Source organism: Homarus americanus, unplaced genomic scaffold, assembly GCF_018991925.1.
Source record: "Homarus americanus isolate GMGI-L3 unplaced genomic scaffold, GMGI_Hamer_2.0 scaffold32583, whole genome shotgun sequence".
Classification (NCBI taxonomy): Eukaryota; Metazoa; Arthropoda; class Malacostraca; order Decapoda; family Nephropidae; genus Homarus; species Homarus americanus.
Window position 1 is genome coordinate 39,885,537 of NW_024713129.1, and position 22,841 is coordinate 39,908,377.

The following is a 22,841-nucleotide window of genomic DNA, read 5'->3' on the forward strand; positions in this document are numbered from 1 at the left end:
AAAAATCCCCACATCAACACCAACACCAACAATAAAAAACCCCATATCAACACCAACACCAACAATAAAAAAACCCACATCAACACCAACACCAACAATAAAACCCCCCACATCAACACCAACACCAACACCAACAATAAAACCCCCATATCAACACCAACACCAACAATAAAACCCCCACATCAACACCAACACCAACAATAAAAACTCCCATATCAACACCAACACCAACAATAAAAAACCCCATATCAACACCAACACCAACAATAAAACCCCCACATCAACACCAACACCAACAATAAAAACCCACATCAACACCAACACCAACAATAAAACCCCCCACATCAACACCAACACCAACACCAACAATAAAACCCCCATATCAACACCAACACCAACAATAAAACCCCCACATCAACACCAACACCAACAATAAAAACTCCCATATCAACACCAACACCAACAATAAAAAACCCCATATCAACACCATCACCAACAATAAAAACCCCAATATCAACACCAACACCAACAATAAAAACCCCCAACATCAACACCAACACCAACAATAAAACCCCCAACATCAACACCAACAATAACAACGTCCCAACATCACCAACACCAACAGTAAAACTCCCAACATCAACTCCAACAACTCTGACATCAACACCATTATCAACACCTTCACCATCACCAACATTGACACCAACAGAATTACAGGGATGAATTAGATATCAATATAATGGCAGCTGGTTACTTTGTCTTATGTTCTGGGAACGACACCACAGAGAAAGTATTAAATGAAAGGTTATGATCACCAAGATATTATTTTTTTTTTCTTCATTTCCTTACAGGATGACATATTTCATGAATAATAATGCTATTAAAATTCGAGGGTTTCATGCAATGATATCTAATAAAAGGAATAACGGAGGGAAATTGATAAAATTAAATATTGAGAAACACATTTCATCTTTTGTCATTAAATGAAAATACAATAAAAGACACACACACACACACACACACACACACACACACACACACACACACACACACACACACACACACACACACACACACACACACACACATACACAAGATAATAAAAAACTTTAACTGAACAAACCTCTGCCACAAAAAATCTCATCACTTTTCCCCTTAACTTCGATAAATAAAACCTACTTCAAAATCTCACAGTTGAAAACAGGTACGACTATAAAACTGGCCATGGAATGAATACACAGAACAGGAAGAGAAACCCACCGCCTGCTCTAACATGAGAATCGGAGCATTCATTGAAGGAGGGAGATCAGGTGAGCTTTGACTGACCCAAGACCATACAAGACTTTTCTCTCCCTCCCACCCGACCGAGGGAAGGAAGAGAAGGGAGGCGGGGGGAGGGGGGGGTGGGGCTATTCGCTCTCTCGAACTGGATATCTGACAAATGAGCGGTCTGGAGCTGTGGTGCGTGTGACTGATGGATCCACACAAGTTGAATGGGACTCCCGAGGTGATGCTGGGAAACTGCCTGGGAAGGAGATAGACAGGTTCATCACTGACACACATCTTCAGTGAAGTAGACCTTGTGAGCTGGGCTACAAAGTGGAATGATGCTAGAGGGGTGCACTGGTTATGGGTGAGGCGTGGACTGGTTTTGGATGAAGTGTGGTTGTGGGTGAAGTGTGGACTGGCTGTGGTTAAAGTGTGGACTGGTTGTGGGTGGAATGTGGACTGGTTGTGGATGGGATGTGGACTGGTTGTGGGTGAAGTGTGGATTTGTTGTGGGTGAAGTGTGGGCTAGTTGTGGTTGAAGTGTGGACTGGTTGTGAGTAAAGTGTGGACTGGTTGTGGGTGAAGTGTGGACTGGTTGTGGGTAGAGTGTGGTCTGGTTATGGCTAGAGTCTAGACTGGTTGTGGTTGAAGTATGGACTAGTTGTGGTTGAAGTGTGGACTGGTTGTGGGTAAGTTGTGACTTGGTTGTGGGTGAAGTGTGGATTGGTTGTGGGTGAAGTGTGGATTGGTTGTGGGTGAAGTGTGAATTGGTTGTGGGTGAAGTGTGCATTGGTTGTGGGTTTGGTGTGGACTAGCTAAGAACTGGTTATATATTGTTTAATAAATAAGCTTGAATTGACCAGGGACTCGGGGAGTTCTGGTTCTGGGTGAGGTGGTGACTGGTGAAGGGATAGGTGTGGATTGGTTGGGGTGGAATTAAGATATGGTTAGGTAACAGGTGTGGCCTGACAAGGGTGGGAGTGGTCAGGGTGGAGGTGTGTTGTGGTTAGGGAGGTGTGATGGGGTTAAAGTGGAGGTGTGAAGGGGTTAAGGTGGGGGTGTGTAGGTGTTAAGGTGACTTTGTTTTAGCAAACAGGTCTTTAACCATGACAAACGCTCCAAAAGAGGCCAGAATATGGAAGGGAAAAGAATGACAATTGTCTTAATTTGGTTTTCATTTTTAGGTTTGTGAAATATTTACTTTTTAAAGAGAGGAATTTAGCTGGAGAGACGTGAGAAGATTATGAGTTCCAAAGTATAGCTGTAGTGGGAAAGGGGGAGGCTTCCCAGTGACCCATCGTCAAGATGCTAACATTACACGGTAACTGAGTGTCACAGTGCCTGTCCTGTAGCAGCAGGAGGAGAGGGAGGCAGCTTCCTCTTGGAAGACCAGCAACCGAACTATTGTAATATCTAAGGAATGGGCACTGGGAATCTACACTGTGCGAAGAGAGAGTTATTAATTTAACAAATTTATTGACAAAGCTTGGAGTACAGTTTGCTTATTACATATATATATATTTATATATATATATATATATATATATATATATATATATATATATATATATATATATATATATATATATATATATATATATATATATATATATATATATATATATATATATATATATATATATATATATATATATATATATATATATATATATATATATACATATATAAATATATTATATTCATATATATATATATATATATATATATATATATGTATATATATATATATATATATATATATATATATATATATATATATATATATATATATATATATATATATATATATATATATATATATATATATATATATATATATATATATATATATATATATATATATATATATATATATAGATCAGATTCATGTGGGTGATGTCACTGTTCACTGCCATGCAGGACAGAGATTCGTACACAGAGAAATGCATCATATTCATTATCAGTAGTAACTCAAGTTTTGAAGACAGAAGGAAATACTTAAACTGTTTCTGCAGGAATTTGAATTGTTGTCTATTTCAGTTTTGTGAGATTCCAAGATAGGTTAGAGATGACAAGGATCCTGAGGCTGTCTACTATTTTCAAATATGAAATTACAGAACCACCAACTGAAATGGCAGACTTATAAGAAGTTTTAGAAAGAAAATTAGGAAGATATTGTTTCTCAAAAACGTAGAACTTCCCCAAGTTACGTCAGCCTCACTGGGTGTAGACCTGTGCGTACTTGGTATAATTCATTTTGCATCAAACTAAATCGCAAATTTTCCTCAACCTTGAGCTGAAGTTGAATAGCTACACATCAAGTGTGGACTCGTATAGGTAGACGTGCGTACTGGCTTTAGTATGTAAGGCACACTATATAGGATGAAGTTAGGAAACAATGTGCGAAGAAAAGTTGACGGAGAAAGGGGGGAAGTTGTAAGAAATGGTATTGCATTATAGCTATTAGAATTAAGAGTGATGGTGGTACTTAAAGCATGAGGCAGGAATGGACTACATGTGTTTGGTACCCACTTCCAGATGAAGAATAATGAGCCACAACGAGTTCTACACGGCAATGAATAATATGTTTTGTGTCTGCTGATGAGGCAACGCTGGTCGCTCTAGCGAGTGAGAAGCCGCCGTGCATGACTGGTTAAGGGGGAGTTAAATTTTATTGCTTGGTAGAGGTGGAGGGAATTTTAAGTTTGTGTTCTTGTCGGGGGGCAGAGGTACTTCATGTGTTCCTGTTACGGAGAGTGAGAGTCACTGCCTGTGTTTGTACCTGGGAGAGAGAGATTTATTGTTTGTGTTTATACCTGGGACGGTGAGAGTCACTGCTTGTGTTTGTACCTGGGACGGTGAGAGTCACTGCTTGTGTTTTTAAATGGGACGGTGAGAGTCACTGCTTGTGTTTGCACCTGGGAGAGTGGGATTTACGTTTTGTGTTTGTACATGGGACGGTGAAATTTACTGTTTGTGTGTGTATCTGTGAGGGTGCTAGTCACTGTGTTTATATCAGAGACAGTGAGTGACATTATTTGTATTTTTTGTTTGTTTTAATTTTTGTTCGGGAGGAAGGAAATTATTGTTTTTGTTATTGCCAGATGCTGGTGTTTGTGTACCTGAGAAGGAGGGAAGAAATTAATATGATTGTGGAATTAACAAGAGGACAGAAGTTTCTGTTTTGGCGCAAGGAGGAAGGATATAATAGCACACTATTTTCACAGAAAAAGTTTAATCCATAATCTGTTCCCATATCAAGAAAACTCAGCTGAAAACTCGTTCTTAAAGAGTTCGTTGGTACGTTGTGAGTGTTACCACAGCGTATAAAAATACTACTTTAGACTCTTGCTAAAGGCGGCCCAAACTACAGCATATGTTATTGTCGGGAAGAGTTGAATGGAAGACTCTTTTTTTTTTATACTTGAAAGGAGGTGGTGGAGTCGAGCGTATGTTTGCCAGACAGAGGATGCTTGAAGCAGAATCTCATTTTCTCTTCATAAGGACAAAGACTAGAAAGAGTAAAAGGTTGGATCATTCAGTGTGCGGAGGAGTGCATCGTTTGTTTTGAGAGCAGGGTACACCCCTTACCTCCCTTTGTTTTTCTCCGGGCAACTTTCCAGACAGATGACCACTCTTTTGCTACCAATGTCCCTCACTTACCACCAGTCCAATACACCTAATGCACCTAGCAATTTTTACGTGTGCGGCTGTCTGTTTAATTTGTATTTTATGCTTCTTATCTGGTTCTCTCGTTTCTATCAGCTAAATTTTTATTCTATTCATCGATTTATGATTTTTGTCTATCGTTTCTTTTTACATTATCGTCCTTTATGCATGCTATATAATTTTTCCCTTGCTGTACTTAATCTCTGATCAAAGGGCAAAAACCTAGTCTTGTTGTGTGGCTTTTCGCTGTTGGTATATTTAGCCTCGCTATTTCATTTGGATCTCTTGATTATTTTCGTGTTTGCGTATCCTTGACCTCCTCTTGAGGGTGGAGAGCGACTGCGCCTTCAAGGCTCAGATTCATCTGCCTCCGTAACTTTTTATTTTGTTGTTTACATTTTCACGGTTATGCGGCGTTCACTTTTTTGTTACCCAGTTTTCCTCTCTTGCGGTGTTGTCATTCAGTTCTTGTTTATCACAATTCTTGTTACTAAATATCCAATAAACTATTGTTTATTTTTTCCTCATCTACATTTTTGTTTTGTTTTTCATTCTCTGTTATTATTGAGATTTTTTATTTTTTTATGTCCGTTTTCTCACTCATGTTCATCACTTCCGCAAATATCGCTCGCTGCTGTTATTCTGTTAGTGTTCTTCCTTCGTGTTTTATAGCCATTCTTGTTCGCCAGGTGTTCTTCACACTTGATGTACTGCTACTACTTCTCTCCTGCTGCTGTTCTCCTTAGACTTTTGTTCCCTCAGTTATATTCTCCCTTTATTGTTCTCTCACTTCACTGTACTCTACAACAACAATAATGTAACAACAACAATAACAAAAACAACAACATCAACAATAATAATAACAATATTAAGAGCAACAACAACAATATCAACAACAATAATAATAACAACAACAAAAACAATAATAACAACTTCAAATATAATAATAACAACATTAAGAGCAACAACAACAATAACAACAACAACAACAACAACAACAACAACAACAACAACAATAACAGCAACAACAACAACAACAACAACACCATCAACAATAATAATAACAATATTAAGAGCAACAACAACATCAACAACAACAGCAACAGCAACAACATCAACAATAATAATAACAATATTAAGAGCAACAACAACAACAACAGTAACAACAATAAGAGCATCACCCACTCGATAGGTGTAGCAGGTCAACATCAACCGACGTGGCCATCTTGTTTATTTTTGTTAATTTTGTGAGTAGATGTTAATTTGTGGGCCTTCCTCCCCCCCTCGTGGTAAGTTAACATTATGTATGGCCGTGGTCCTATAAAACTATTATTAAAACTGGTCACTGTGTTATATAGTGGACACTGTGTTTTATTCTCTTGACTGCCGCTGCCTCACAAGGTAGGAGCAGCTCTCATGGCCTAAATATTTGTGTCTCTTAAGCCAAGTAACTGTTTTGTTTTACATTATTTAACAGTTCCATGTGATGAGGTCATTATAACACCTTCCTAGACCAATTAAATGTTGCCTTAGACCTGCCAGTTGTGTTTTACAGACTTAAGTTATATTAAACAAAAACTTCATTAAATGGTGATTCCCGATAGAGTTAAAATTGGTTTGTTTATGTTCCCGTAAGAGACGTAGTTTGTAGCACAGTAATGAAATAATGGGTAAATTTACACCGTTCTCTGTTTGAAAGTCAAAAATATATTTTTACAGTGTATTTGTTTAGACTGAATATGACCTTCATTTATGGCGGAAATTAACCGGGTTTTTTTTATCGATTTTTTTTAGTTGGACTTTTTCCGAAAAAAAAAATCATGGCAAAATACCCCCCCCAAAAAAAACACGAGAAAAACAAAAAACAAACCTAACTTAACCTAACCTAACTGACTCTCACCATATGATGGAATCACCTATTTCTTACCTTATTGGCCAGGTTTTTCTTCGCTGTTGGATTCTGAGATTCTTACCCAACGCCACACATGTTGGTCTTTGCGATATTTACATTGTCTTGCTCTTAGTACACTTACCTGAGGTTGGAAAAACACCATGTGATCGAAAAAATGCTACAGTTTCTTCGTTTTTTTTCCAAAACTCGCAATCAGCTTCATATAATTTAAGTGACACCCATGGCAGACTTCCACGGTCGGAACTGAACTTGAATTTCGAAATATGAGACCAAAATAAAACTCGAATTTGATTGGGCCAAATATACCGCAAATTAAACCAAAAATCATTTTAATTGGTTGTAAAAACAAAAACGCTTTTTATTGGCCGCGTGACGTGTATGGAAACGTGTAATGATTTATGAAGGAGACGCAGGAGACACCAGTGTTGGAGGAGAGGCAGACGATAATGGTGGAAGATTAATGGAAGAAAATAGAGAAAATTTTGGATGTGCTATTTCCGTTATTATACATTTCCGCCGGTAATGTAATAGACGAAAATTATCTTATAATTAGACGTCTTATTAGAATATGATAATAGATTAGTGGTAGGAATGAACTGTGTGTAAGTGCAATAATACCAAATAATGTTACTTGAGTACTGTACTGTACTCAAGTAACATTTATGAGTATCAACTTTTTAAAAAGTACTAAAAATTTTAGTACTTTTACAAAAGAATGGTTTAAAATTCATATTAAGGTTCTGTACTACTATACATGGTGATTAAGTATCTGAGTTTATAATTTAAATCCTTTTCTGTTTAAGTAGACGTGGACAGTCATTGTCAGCCACATATTGATGAGGTTAAAGATAATATTCAGACAATTTGACCAAGGACAGCTGACAAACAAAGCCAGGAGATAATTATTTCTAGTAGAGTCTTTATGCCAGCAGCATGTGGTGGCCAGGCAGTCACCCATCTAAGTACTAACTGCTATTTGGACAAGAAGCGGTGTTTCCAACGTACTGTGTTCTTGGTGAGACACAGCTGTAGCTCTTGAACCTGCAGGTTAATATCCTGAAACATATTAACAAAACCACAAGAGTCAGTGTTAGACTTTGGAGAAAATAAACTTGTATCAGGTAACACAGTAGATTTGTGTATAGAGCAAGTACTGTACTGTACTGTACTGTACTGTACAGTACAGTACAGTACAGTGGTACCCCGATTTACTCGGTCAATTGAACCCAAGGGGTACCTCGGAAAGTGAAAACCTCATAAAGTGAACAACAGAACATATGGGATTAATTTCAATAGAGACTGGCCCGACCCCCAAACTCCACTTTTTCCGACACAATACCTATGTTGTAGTAAAAATAACATTTAAATTTTATGATGGTATGCACACACAATTAATATTTAAGAGAAATACAGTCGCCAGGTTAATGTCCATTCAAATAATGGACTCAAATCCCTCACCCCCCCTCTTCCCAGCTCACTGGCCCCTATCTCTCTGAGAAATGTTTGGGTGAAAACACTAGATTTTAACGTATAGTAATAAATAATACCTCAGACTAAAGTTAGGATAATATAATTGACATTTCTGGATTCCTTGCAGGTCAAGGAATATTTTGAATGTAAACTTCATATATTTTGCACAAAAGATAAAATATTTGCTTTGTGTAAACCAAATTATTACATTAGATCTAAAATTTGTATGGCTAATGTAAAATCCATGATGTTTATATTAAAATGGTCATCATATTGTAAGAATTCCAGTAATGTAAATTATATTCTGGCCGGGTAATTTGTATGAATTTTATGAGCTTAATAAAAAATTATACTTTACCCGCGTGTATGAGTACAAGATGCACGGCGTAAAATGAAATTCCGGTTCTGGCTAGGTACAGCGTAAATGTAGAATTCCGTAAAGCGAAACCGCGTAAATCAGGGTATTGCTGTACAGTACAGTTCTGTGCTGTGCTGTACCTTACTGTATTGTACTGTACTGTACAGTGCTGTGCTGCACTGCACAGTACTGTACTCAGTATAGGAGATGTAAACAGGGAAACCAGATACCAGATGAACAACAAGGCCATAGAGAAATCCGACTCCGAGAGAGATTTAGGAGTAATGATAAGTGTTTTGCTCTTAACAATGCTAATAAAGTACTTGGGTTCATGCAAAGGAGTGTTAGTTACAAGACTAGCGAGGTCATCCTAAAACTGTATCTTGCGCTTGTGAGACCGCACCTGGATTGCACAGGTCAGTTCTGGTCACCGTATTACAGAATGGATATAGAATCCTTAGAAAGAATCCAGAAGAGAATGACAAGACTAATCCCGGGCATTAGGAACCTTGATTATAGAGACAGGTTAAAGCATCTTAATTTGCACTCCCTCGAAAGACGTAGAGCGAGGGGCGACCTGATAAAGGTGAATAAGTGGAAGTCAGGGCTAAACAAAGGGGACATTACAAAGGTACTCAAACTATCCAACCAGGAGCGAACTCTTAACAATGGTTTTAAATTAGACAAATTTAGATTTAGGCGTGAAATAGGTAAACACTGGTTTGGAAACAGAGTAGTGGATGAATGGAACAAGTTACCAAATATCATCATTAACTCGAATACGCTGAATAGCTTCAAACATAGGTTGGATGCTTATATGAGCAATAGGGGTTGGGTGTTAACGGGACTGCCCAGTATGGGCCAATAGGCCCGCTGCAGTTTCCTCCATTCTTATGTTCTTATGTTCTTATGTTAACAACAAAAACATAATTGACAGCAAGAACAACAATAATAAACAAGAACAGAAAAGATGAAGAACAACAATGAAAAAAACCCAAATTAGCACTGAATGTCTCCCTCAGAAGAAATGAAGATGCTTAAAATATCCATGGCTCAGCAATACGACAGACAGACAGACAGACAGACAAACAGACAGACAGACAGACAGACAGACACACAGATAGACAGACAGACAGACAGACGGACAGACAGAAAGATAGATAGATAGATAGATAGATAGATAGATAGATAGATAGATATATAGATAGATAGATAGATAGAGAGAGAAAGAAAGAAAGAAAGAAAGAAAGATAAAGACAAAAATGAAGTGTAAGAACACATCTGACTTCGCATTAGTTGTCTCTTCCCCAGGTAACAAATATTTTTCTTTAAATGCTAAGAGTACAGTATTATTTAAATGGTGAGATGAAAATTATACCCAGTCCTAAAAGCATTGCCAGGATCTCCTCCCTCGAGTGTTTCATTTACTTGACAAATAAACTCTTTTGCTTGTCACCTTAAAAGTCCCACATTTCTGAAGGGCAAACTTTGATAGTTTGAAGAGGCAGTTGAGAGAGGGGGTGTCGCACTTGGGGGTGAGCTACGTGACCTCACATGAGGTGACCTCACTCAACGTACCCACAGAGGGCGACCTCACCGTACCAGGAGACTTGACGAGATCTGAAATTGCCGAGTTCCACGACAATTTAAATAATGAGTTACTTAATGCACAAAGGCAGAACATACCACACAAAAAACTCAATTCAGACAACAATGGACCTAAATGGATTAATAATTATTTAAAGAACACTATTGGCCAAAGGAAGGCTATAGGTAGAAGAATAAATCGTGGCGACATTTACTTCCGGGATTATTATATGGTATTGGCGAGTAGGGTTAAAACCGAGATAAGGAAAGCTAAGAGGAATAATGAGGTAAGGATAGCAAGGAAGGCGAAGACAAACCCCCAGAGGATTCTACCAAATGTATCTAAACATCAACTATGGCACTATCGGAGGGCAAGCTGGCAATCCTTGCGAGAATTCTTCACCGACTTTCCTTGGGATGAATGTTGCTTTTCCACTCGGGATGCCTCGGTATGTGCTGACAACATTGCTGGGGTTATACAGGGCGGTATGAGTGCATTTATCCCATCTTCTACCAAAACTTTCACATTACAATCATTTTTTGATCGCTCCTGCTCTCTTGCTTGCAGGGTGAGAGATAGGGCATATCGAGCTATGAAACTATCTCCTTTTCCTATTACCCAAACCTCTTTCATTACTTTTAGGAATCGTTGTAAGGCTATTCTTCATAGGGGCAAGCGGAATTTTATTAAAAGAAAGACCGCTGTCCTGACTAATTCTTCCTCTAGTAAATCCTTCTGATCCTTAACTAAAAACATCTGTAACAACTTCTGCACGCCTTCTTTTCCTCCCCTCTTCCGTCCCAATAACTCTATAGCCAACTCTCCCTTTGACAAAGCCAACCTCTTTGGCACCTTATTCTCCTCTAATTCCACCTTAGACGATTCCCACTCTATCCCTCCTACCCCTGCTCCTCCTACTGAATCTATGCACTTTCCTATAATCTCCACTCGCAGGGTTGCCGGTGTGTTATCCAGGTTGGATGTGAGTAAGGCGCATGGACCGGACGGAATACCCCCTCGTGTTCTGAGGGAGTGTGCTGAAGCCCTGGCCCCTGTGCTTGCTCGCCTCTTTCGCCTTTGCCTCAAAAACCCAAACTTTTCCTTCTTCTTGGAAGCATGCCTTGGTTCAGCCCATCCTGAAGAAGGGTGACCATTCTAATGTCTCAAACTATCGCTCCATTTCCATAACTTCATCCCTCTCTAAGATTTTCGAGACTATCTTGAACTCCCATTTTCTCTGTCACCTTGAACGCCTTTCTCTTTTGTCGGATCACCAGTATGGCTTTCGCCAGGCGAGATCTACTGGTGATCTGCTCTCCTATTGCACCCATCTTTGGTCATCCTCTCTTAGGGATTATGGGGAAACTTTTGTCGTGGCTCTCGACATTTCCAAAGCATTTGACAGGGTATGGCACAAGTCTTTGCTATCTAATCTTCCCTCTTGTGGTTTTCTCCCCCACTTTGTTTTCTCATCTCTAGTTTCCTTGAGAACCGATCCATGGCAGTTGTCGTCGAGGGATCGATTTCTCGCTCTTTCTCTACCAGTAGTGGCGTCCCACAGGGTTCTGTTCTTTCACCAACTCGCTTCCTTCCTTTTATCAATGTTTTACTTCACACTACAACTAATTCTATCCATTCTTACGCTGATAATTCTACTCTTCACTCTTCCTCACATTTTCCCCTTCCTCCTAACTCTCAAACTAGATCTGTTTCTAGAACTGATATCATTACTTCTATCAACGCGGATCTGTGCAGCATCTCTGAATGGGGAGGTAAAAACTTGGTTAAGTTCAATAGTAATAAAACTCAATATTTACCAATTAGACTTTGTAAATTCGACGATCTCCCATCAATTACATTTCAGGACGCTATCATCCTCCCAAATTCTGAAATAAATATGTTAGGCCTCACCATTTCCTCCAATATGTCTTGGAAATCACACATCCTTAGTATAACTAAAGCTGCCTCCCTAAAGTTGGGAATGCTGTACAGATGCCGCAGCTACTTCACTCCTGAGCAGTTGCTCCAAGTATATAAGGGATTCATTCGTCCTAACTTGGAGTACTGCTCTCATATCTGGGGTGGCTCTTCTTCTTTCCAACTATTAGATAGGGTAGAATCAAAGGCATTTCGTCTTATTAACTCTCCTCCTTTAGTCGACAATCTCTCTTCCCTTTCTCTTCGCCGCAATGTTGCTTCACTCTCTCTCTTTTACAGGTACTTTAACGGGCAATGTTCGGTGGATTTGGCATCCTGTGTACCGCTGGCAAGGCCGTGGGTTCGTTACACACGTCTTGCCCGCGGTGCCCACCATTTCTCTGTGGATGTCGGTCACACGAGAATAATCCGTTATAGTACCTCCTTCTTTCCTCACACAGCCAAACTGTGGAATACTCTGCCTTCTTCTGTGTTTCCACGCTCTTACAATCTGTCTCACTTTGAATAGCTGGTTTTCCGGCATCTTCGTGGTGTAGATTAATACAGTATAACCTTTTTTTTTCTATATTTACAATTTCTTTCCGTTCTTTTTTTTTCGCCCCCCAGGCTCCGTTGTGGGTCGTTTGACCTGTGCCCGGATGAGCTAATTCCCGTAAATAAAAAAAAAAAAAAGATACTGGCGAGCTAACTGATAAAGACGGAGAAATGAGTAATAATCTGAATAAATATTTTTCAACAGTTTTCACCACCTAAAATTTAAACATGATACCCGAGGCACCGACTCTATTCAGAGATAGTGAAGAAAACAAATTAAACGAGATAGTAGTGACTAGTAACGATGTTAGTAAGCAAATAGACAAACTAATGCCTAATAAGTCACTTGGTCCCGATGTGATATTTGCCAGAGTATTAAAGGAATGTAAGGAAGAGCTTAGTATGCCTTGAGCAAAGTTGTTTAACATGTCCTTAAAAACAGGTGTAGTACCAGAATCCTGGAGGATAGCGAATGTGATACCGATTCTCAAGAAGGGGGGATAGATCACTATCCTCTAACTACCGTCCAATCAGTCTAACATCAATAGTCGGCAAATTACTGGAAGCAATCATTTCAAACTCTATTCGAAATCACCTGGAGAAGCACCAATTGATCAATGATTCCCAGCATGGCTTCACAAGCAGGCATTCATGTCTAATAAATCTATTAACATTCTTTTCATCAGTTTTCGAAACGGTAGACGAGGGGCACAATTATGATGTGGTATATCTCGACTTTAGCAAAGCCTTCGACAGAGTCCCCCACGAAAGACTAATTAGAAAGGTAGAAGCTCATGGCATCATAGGTAAATATCCTTAAATGGATTAGGGCGTGGTTACAGGACAGGAAACAGCGAGTGAGCATTAACGGCACTAAATCCCATTGGAGCAACGTCACTAGTGGAGTTCCCCAAGGCTCAGTACTTGGACCATTATTATTTATTATATACATAAACGACATAGATATCGGCATAGACAGCAACATAAGTAAATTTGCTGATGACACTAAAATAGGACGTGTTATTAAATCTGACGAGGACTCCGCAAAGCTACAAGAGGATCTAAACAAATTTTTCGAAAGGTCTGGAAAATGGCAGATGAAATTCAACATGGACAAATGTAAAGTACTCAGTATAGGAGATGTAAACAGGGAAACCAGTTACCTGATGAACAATGATGCCATTGAGAAATCCGACTGAAAGAGAGAGTTATGAGTAATGATAAGTAGGAACCTTAATCCAAGTAAACAATGTGTTTTTGCTCGTAACAAGGCTAATAAAGTACTTGGGTTCATACAAAGGAGTGTTAGTTACAAGACTAGCGAGGTCATCTTACGACTATATCTTGCGCTTGTGAGACCTCACCTGGATTGCGCAGGTCAGTTCTGATCACCGTCCTACAGAATGGATATGGAATCCTTGGAAAGAACTCAGAGGAAAATAACAAGACTAATCCCGGGCATTAGGAACCTTGAGTAAAGAGACAGGTTAAAGCATCTTAATTTGCACTCCCTTGAGAGACGTAGAGCGAGGGGCGACTTGATAGAGGTGTATAAATGGAAGTCAGGGCTAAACAAAGGGGACATTACAAAGGTACTTAAACTATCCAACCAGGAGCGAACTCGTAACAATGGTTTTAAATTAGACAAATTTAGATTTAGGAGCGAAATAGGTAAACACTGGTTTGAAAACAGAGTAGTGGATGAATGGAACAAGTTACCAAACATCATCATTAACTCAAATACGCTGGATAGCTTCAAACATAGGTTTGATGCTTAAATGCGCAATAGGGGTTGGGTGTAAACGGGACTGCCCAGTATGGGCCAATAGGCCCGCTGCAGTTTCCTCCATTCTTATGTTCTTATGTTCTTATGTTCTCATATCCTTGTGTCATGGGTTGCGTTGGGCCTACCACGCAACCCTACTCCAAATGTTTGTTTTACTAGGGATAACACACCCGGCGAGCCGTGACTAGACATCACATTCCATTAGTGGTATGTTAGCCAGTCTGTAGGGGCGATTGAGACAGTGTTGTACTGTTCATCGTGTCTCATACCACAAAACACACATTTTAGTTAGTATGTACTAAAGTCTAAACAATGGGTTAGTTAAGACGTCCTCACCGTCCCCTTCTTGAAGGGAATGGGACGCTACATGGAGTTCTTTACTACAACCCCATCCTATGGACTGTTAGTGACACGAGACTAAGTGTGCCAACCCAAGGTTGTTATTCCCCGTGGAAAGATCACGTATGGAAGCTTGGTTGCAACAAGACCGATCCAGGCTGGCGGTGAATGCATCACTTGAAGAATTAGGCTCTGTTAAGTCATACCCATAGTAGAGTAATCATATATGTGTCCCCGAGTTGAAAATTCCCTCTTTAGAAATTTAATTTTATTACGGCGTGAATGTGAGTAACTCCTATATCCTTGCAAATTGTAAATCATTGATGGAAGCTTGCCAAATAATTGTAAGTACCCGTATCTGAAGGTGATGACTGATTCGAAATGACAAAGTATAACCAATATTAGATGGATGTTGTAAATTACTGGAACTCATTAAATCATCATTTATCAAGTATAAATCACATGGAATGTCGGGTGGTGGAGTGAATTTCTACATAGATACACCATAATCTCCTGTAAGTAACCAGTGTGAAGGTATCGATCTCGACGGTAAGAAATTAAGAAACACAAAAGTTAATATAATATCCATCCAGGCATCCGTGACATCTTGTCTTCCCCCCCTTCTGTTCTTGGTGTATCACTTCTTCCCACCCCCTCCCCCTCTCCATCCTTTCTCATTAACCATCCACTTAGTTACCATCCTTTCTTCCTTGACTGATATCCCTCCCCTTCGTTAATGTCCCCTTTACCTGTCATTTTCTTGACTTGAAACGTAAGCCCTTGTTGGTCATGTCCTAACCTCAGCCTCCAGCGCTCCCTCCCCACCTAAAGAAAATGGTCCAAATAAATTTGTTTTCGATCCTTTATTTTAATACAGATACCTGCAAATCCTGTGCTCCCCTAACTCTGTTCTCTGAGTACTATTCTCATCTTAACTCTGTTCTCCCACCGCTGTGCTCCTCTAACCCTGTTCTCGCTGTGCTCCTCTAACTCTATTCTCCCACCGCTGTACTCCCCTAGCTCTGTTCTCCCACTGCTGTGCTCCTCTAACTCTGTTCTCCCACTGCTGTGCTCCTCTAAGTCTGTTCTCCCACCGCTGTTCTCCTCTAACACTGTTCTCCCACCGCTGTGCTCCTCTAACTCTGTTCTCCCACCGCTGTACTTCCCTAACTCTGTTCTCCTACCGCTGTGCTCCTCTAACTCTGTTCTCCCACCGCTGTGCTCCTCTAACTCTGTTCGCCTACCGCTTTGCTCATCTAACGCTGTTCTCCCACCGCTGTGCTCCTCTAACTCTGTTCTCCCCACTGCTGTGCTCCTCTAACTATGTTCTCCCACCGCTGTGCTCCTCTAACTCTGTTCTCCCACCGCTGTGCGCCTCTAACTCTGTTCTCCCACTGCTGTGCTCCTCTAACTCTGTTCTCCTACCGCTGTGCTCCTCTAACTCTATTCTCCCACTGCTGTGCTCCTCTAGCTCTGTTCTCCCACCGCTGTGCTACTCTAACTCTGTTCTCCCACCGCTGTGCTCCTCTATCTCTGTTCTCCTACCGCTGTGCTCCTCTAACTATTTTCTCCTACCGCTGTGCTCCTCTAGCTCTGTTCTCCCACCGCTGTGCTACTCTAACTCTGTTCTTCCCCATGCTGTTCTCCTCTAAGTATGTTCTCCCACCGCTGTGCTCCTCTAACTCTTCTCCCACCGCTGTGTGCTCCTCTAACACTGTTCTCCCACCGCTGTGCTCCTCTAACTATGTTCTCCCACCGCTGTTCTCCTCTAAGTATGTTCTCCCACCGCTGTGCTCCTCTAACTCTGTTCTCCCACCGCTGTGCTCCTCTAACACTGTTCTCCCACCGCTGTGCTCCTCTAACTATGTTCTCCTACCGCTGTGCTCCTCTAACTATGCTGCTGTGCTCTAACACTGCTCCTCTAACTATGTTCTCCTACCGCTGTGTCTATGTTCTCCCACTGCTGTGCTCCTCTAACTCCGTCCTCCTCCGCTGTGCTCCTCTAACTCCGTTCTCCTACCGCTGTGCTCCCAACTCTGTTCTTCCCCATGCTGTGCTCCTCTAACTCTGTTCTCCCACTGTTGTGCTCTTCTAACTCTGTTCTCTGTGCTCCCCTGAACTCTGTTCTACTACCGCTGTGCTCCTCTAACTCTGTTCTTCCCCATGCTGTGCTCCTCTAACTCTGTTCTCCCACCGTTGTGCTCTTCTAACTCTGTTCTCCCCATGCTGTGCTCCCCGAACTCTGTTCTACTACCGCTGTGCTCCTCTAACTCTTTTCTCCCACCGCTGTACTCCTCTAGCTCTGTTCTCATACCGCTGTGCTCCTCTAACTCTGTTCTCCCACCGTTGTCTCTTCTAACTCTGTTCTCCCCCATGCTGTGCTCCCTGAACTCCCTAACTCTGTTCTCCCACCGCTGTGCTCCTCTAACACTGTTCTCCCACCGCTGTGCTCCTCTAACTATGTTTCTCACCGCTGTGCTCCTCTAACTATGTTCTCCCTACTGCTGTGCTCCTCTACTCCGTTCTCCTACCGCTGTGCTCCGCCAACTCTGTTCTTCCCCATGCTGTGCTCCCCTAACTCTGTTCTCCTACCGTTGTGCTCAGTAAGTCTGTTCTCCCACCGCTGTGCTCCTCTAACTCTGTTCTCCCACCGTTGTGCTTCAGTAAGTCTGTTCTCCCACCGCTGTGCTCCCCTAACTCTGTTCTCCTACCGTTGTGCTTCAGTAAGTCTGTTCTCCCACCGCTGTGCTCCGCCTCTGTTCTTCCCCATGCTGTGCTCCCCTAACTCTGTTCTCCTACCGTTGTGCTCCCACCACTGTGCTCCTCTAACTATGTTCTCCTACCGCTGTGCTCCTCTAACTATGTTCTCCTACCGTTGTGCTCCTCTAACCCGTTCTCCTACCGCTGTGCTCCGCCAACTCTGTTCTTCCCCATGCTGTGCTCCCTAACTCTGTTCTCCTACCGTTGTTTCAGTAAGTCTGTTCTCCCACCGTTGTGCTCCTCTAACTCTGTTCTCCCACCCTGTGCTTCTAACTCTGTTCTCCCCCATGCTGTGCCCCTGAACTCTGTTCTACTACCGCTGTGCTCCTCTAACTCTGTTCTCCAACCGCTGTGCTCCTCTAACTCTTTTTCTCCCACCGCTGTACTCCCTAGCTCTGTTCTCCTCTCCCTCTAACTCTGCTCTCCCACCGTTGTGCTCCTCTCTAACTCTGTTCTCCTACCCTTTGCTCCTCTAACTTGTTCTCCACCGCTGTGCTCCTCTAACTCTGTTCTCCCACTGCTGTGCTCCTCTAACTCTGCTGTGCTCCTCTAACTCTGTTCTCCCACCGCTGTGCTCCTCTAACTCTGTTCTCCCACCGCTGTGCTCCTCTAACTCTGTTCTCCCACCGCTGTGCGCCTCTAACTCTGTTCTCCCACTGCTGTGCTCCTCTAACTCTGTTCTCCCACCGCTGTGCTGTTCTCCCACCGCTGTGCTCCTCTAACTCTGTGTCTCCCACTGTTGTGCTCCTCTAACTCTGTTCTCCCACTGCTCCCACCTCTCCTCTAACTCTGTTCTCCTGCTGTGCTCCTCTAACTCTGTTCTCCCACCGCTGTGCTCCTCTAACTCTGTTCTCCCACCGCTGTGCGCCTCTAACTCTGTTCTCCCACTGCTGTGCTCCTCTAACTCTGTTCTCCCACTGCTGTGCTCCTCTAACTCTGTTCTCCTACCGTTGTGCTCCTCTAACTCTATTCTCCCACCTCTGTGCTCCTCTAGCTCTGTTCTCCCACCGCTGTGCTACTCTAACTCTGTTCTCCTACCGCTGTGCTCTTCTAACTATGTTCTCCTACCGCTGTGCTCCTCTAACTATGTTCTCCTACCTCTGTGCTCCTCTAACTCTGTTCTCCTACCGCTGTGGTTCTCTAACTATGTTCTCCTACCGGGGTGCTCCTTAAACTCTGTTCTGCCACCGCTTTGCTCTTCTAACTATGTTCTCCCACCGCTGTGCTCCTCTAACTCTGTTCTCCCACCGTTGTGCTCCTCTAACTCTGTTCTCCCACCGCTATGGTCCTCTAACTTTACTCTCCCATCGCTGTGCTCCTGTAACTCTGTTCTCCCACCACTGTGTTCCCCTAGCTCTGTTCTCCCCATGCTGTGCTCCCCAAACTGTGTTCTCCCACCGTTGTGCTCCTTTAACTCTGTTCATCCCACCGCTGTGCCTCTAACTCTGTTCTCCCACCGCTGTGCTCCTCTCTAACTCTGTTCTCCCACCACCGTGCTCCTCTAACTCTGTTTTCCCCACCGCTGTGCTCCTCTTAACTCTGTTCTCCCACAGCTGTGCTCCTCTAACTCTGTTTTCCCACCGCTGTGCTCCTCTAACTCTGTTCTCCCACCGCTGTGCTCCTCTAACTCTGTTTTCCCACCGCTGTCCTCTAACTCTGTTCTCCCACCACCGTGCTCCTCTAACTCTGTTTTCCCACCGCTGTGCTCCTCTAACTCTGTTCTCCCACAGCTGTGCTCCTCTAACTCTGTTCTCCCACCGCTGTGCTCCTCTAACTCTGTTCTCCCACCGCTGTGCCTCATTAATTTTGTTCGATACTGGTGTGTTCTCTCACCTACCAGGGCTACGTTCGACCCCTTCTTCCACTCCTGTTTCCCTTTTGATCACTACTTCATTTCAGCCATTATACTTCTGTTCTTTCATTGTCCCCTCTCTGCCACTACTCCCGGTCTGCCACTGGTCTGCCACTGCTTCCGGTCTGTCACTGCTGGTCCACCACTGCTCCCGGTCTGCCACAGCTCCCAGTTTGCCACAGCTCCCGGTCTGCCACTGCTCCCGGTGTGCCCCTGCTCTCGTTCTGTCACTGCTCCCGGTCTGCCACTGCTTCCGGTCTGCCACTGCACTCGTTCTGTAGCTGCTCCTACTCTGCCATTACTCCCGGTCTACCACTGCTCTCGTTCTGCCACTGCTCCCGGTCTTCCACTGCTCGTTCTGCCACTGCTCCTACTCTGCCATTACTCCCGGTCTACCACTGCTCTCGTTCTGTAGCTGCTCCCGGTCTTCCACTGTTCTCGTTCTGTCACTGCTCCCGGTCTTCCACTGCTCTCGTTCTGTAACTGCTCCTACTCTGCCATTACTCCCGGTCTGCCACTGCTCTCGTTCTGTAACTGCTCCTACTCTGCCATTATTCCCGGTCTGCCACAGTTCTCGTTTTACCACTGCTCTCGTTCTGTAACTGCTCCTACTCTGCCATTACTCCCGGTCTGCCACTGCTCTCGTTCTGTAACTGCTCCTACTCTGCCATTATTCCCGGTCTGCCACAGTTCTCGTTTTACCACTGCTCTCGTTCTGTAGCTGCTCCCGGTCTTCCACTGTTCTCGTTCTGCCACTGCTCCCGGTCTTCCACTGTTCTCGTTCTGTCACTGCTCCCGTTCTGCCACTACTCCCGTTCTGCCATTACTCCCGTTCTGCCACTACTCCCGTTCTGCCATTACTCCCGTTCTGCAACTGCTCTCACTCTTCCAATATTTGCCCACTCAGGTTCTGACAGACGTTGCCATCTCCACTTTCTGAAACCCAAATAATTATCTTCTGCCATGACAAAAAATAACTATTAAATGCGAAGACCTTGCTGTTGGTGTTGGAGATGTGCGTGATGTAACTCGAGCACTCCACTCTTTATTTTTTCTGCTCCTCGTGTACTGGGGAAGGAGTGCTGAGGGAAGAGGTGTTGGGAAAGAGGTGGTGGGGTAGGGATGCTGGTGGAGGAGTACCGGTGTAGCAGGCTAGAATAAACCCCAGCCAAAGTAGCCCCGGGGTGAAAATGGGCCAACTCAATTTAACCCATTTAACCCAGGGTTTATTTGGTCCTCGGCTATACAGTATACCACCACGAGGGTTTCTTCGGCCTAGGCTGGAATAACCTCCCCCAAGCCAAACTATACCTCTCAATCAGCTGAACCGTGCCACGCACCAGCTGATTACGACTGCAGTTACCGTTACTTCATTTAGACTAAGGAGTGATTATTGACCCTCTTTGTTGTTCGCGCCTCTTTTCAAACCAACAAGCCGTTATATCACCCCTCCCCCGAATTTGCACATTATTTTGGCAAAATTTAATAATTCTATACAGTTTTTATGCCTAAGATTCTGTCTGTAACAAAGAAGAATCAAGATTGATAAAACTGCTAAACTACAGTAGTGTAACTGTAGATACATATGGAGAATGCAGAAGGGTGATGAAATGTTGTCCCAATTACCTAGAAATAGATCGAAATTACTGGATGATATTAACCGAATAATTGACTCTCCTCAAAAAATTTGTCAGGATCTACGTTCAAACAAGCAGAAAGATAGACCAAATAACTGTGTCTCACCTTTCATGCGCAATTATTATGTGGAGTCATTTAAATTAAGGCCTGAATTTTTTTATAGATACATCTGATCTATATGTTGATATATTAAAATATCCGTGGCTTATTAATAAGCGTAATGAATAATATAGTTTGTAAAATTTCCTATGAATAAAGCTTTAATATACACTTGAACTCACAGCAAAGAGACGTGGTGCGAACCTGGTACAAAAATATTTAAATTTATTTTGTGAAATCAAACGATTTCGTAGATTCGAAAAAATGCAATATTTTTTTACTTCCCTGGAATCGATTTTTTTAGGATTTAAATTTCTATTTTGAAAAATAATTGAGACAGCGTCTCAACGTCTCAACGGTAATGTATCAGCATGAAAGTCAGAACATGATTAAACGTAAATATTTTGCTTCGGAGACATATATTTTACTTATAGCCAATCCTTCTTTCGTTTTTAGGCAGTATGTTCCCCAAAACTGCCGAAATAGAGTTTTTATGTTTTTTAACTCGTACCAGTGGAATGAGACTTTCATTACTATGTAGAACAATGATCCCAGATACTCAGCAGTGCTGCGGATATTAGCTTGTTGAATTTATAATCAAATTTTACCACACGATTCCGAATAAAAATTGTATTAGCTGTAACTCGAGAGCTGTTACACGTTCCGAGAATTCAATTGCTGATTCATTGGGAACCACTGGGAACCATCAGATCGAAACGAATTGGAGGCAGCCATGTGACATCAACCCTTACAGATGTGATATTCGATTGTTGAACAGAAAGATATAAATCGAGAAAAACCACAAGGTATTGGATCGAACGCTGCTGCGGAAGTTTGATGAGCTGTGAGAAATTTAAAGTCTGTTAATGACATCATCATGATCGACGCACATAAGACTCTATACTAAATATAAAACTAAATTAAGCCCCAACATGCGTTTCGAAACCATGTCAACAACAATTTACTGAATCGGCATCTCATTAGCCGACTTCATAACTCAACATGTATTTCAAATTCCCTTGAAGTATTGGGGTTTATTTTGGCCTGGGGGAGTGTAAAACAGCCTAGGCCAATTTAACCCTTGGGGTTAAAATAGTCAGGAAGTATAATCTGGCCTCTAACACCGGGGAGGGGTGCTGTGAAGGAGTGCTGTGGAAGATTGATTTTGATTTTGCCGCTTACAGCGGCTACTTTATTGTGCACCCCACACCCACACCCACACCCACACCCACAGAGTAGAGTTTACAACGGGTCATAATAATTAACCCCCGTTGTCAGGATATTATGGGACTGAATGATACACAGTATTTCAAATACATTATTTGTTTAGTTCTATACATAAAGGGTAACTTATTCACAAAAGCGTGAGTACATGCGTGTGAGGCAGTATGTCTGGCCGCACACTTTGTTATTCACATTTGCGTGAGAGGTATTCAAGCACATTGTGTATTTGGTTCTGTACATGAGAACTGATATAGTTACTAAGTGCAAAAAAGTGGATACAATCTTAACCCTTTAGTGACCGTAGCCTTATAAAGTTTAGGTATAGAGCCACAACTTTCGGAAGTATTTCGTATGAATCCACTGAATGAAAATAAAACTCACTTTTTTCCCTTTCTGGTTTATTTT

General features: G+C 42.2%; 2 protein-coding genes across 2 annotated transcripts; both read right to left on the reverse strand.

Annotated features, from left to right (window-relative positions):
• Positions 1 to 1,627: 1,627 nt before the first annotated feature.
• LOC121870956 (mucin-2-like) lies at positions 1,628 to 2,059 on the reverse strand. The gene has a single exon (XM_042372939.1). The coding sequence runs from the start codon at positions 2,057 to 2,059 to the stop codon at positions 1,628 to 1,630; it is 432 nt and encodes a 143-aa protein (XP_042228873.1).
• A 16,282-nt stretch (positions 2,060 to 18,341) lies between these two features.
• Positions 18,342 to 18,992, reverse strand: LOC121870961 (variable charge X-linked protein 3B-like). The gene is made up of 2 exons (XM_042372949.1): positions 18,842 to 18,992; positions 18,342 to 18,619 (listed from the first exon to the last, which is right to left on the reverse strand). The coding sequence occupies exons 1-2, from the start codon at positions 18,990 to 18,992 to the stop codon at positions 18,342 to 18,344; spliced, it is 429 nt and encodes a 142-aa protein (XP_042228883.1).
• Between the last annotated feature and the right edge of the window lie 3,849 nt (positions 18,993 to 22,841).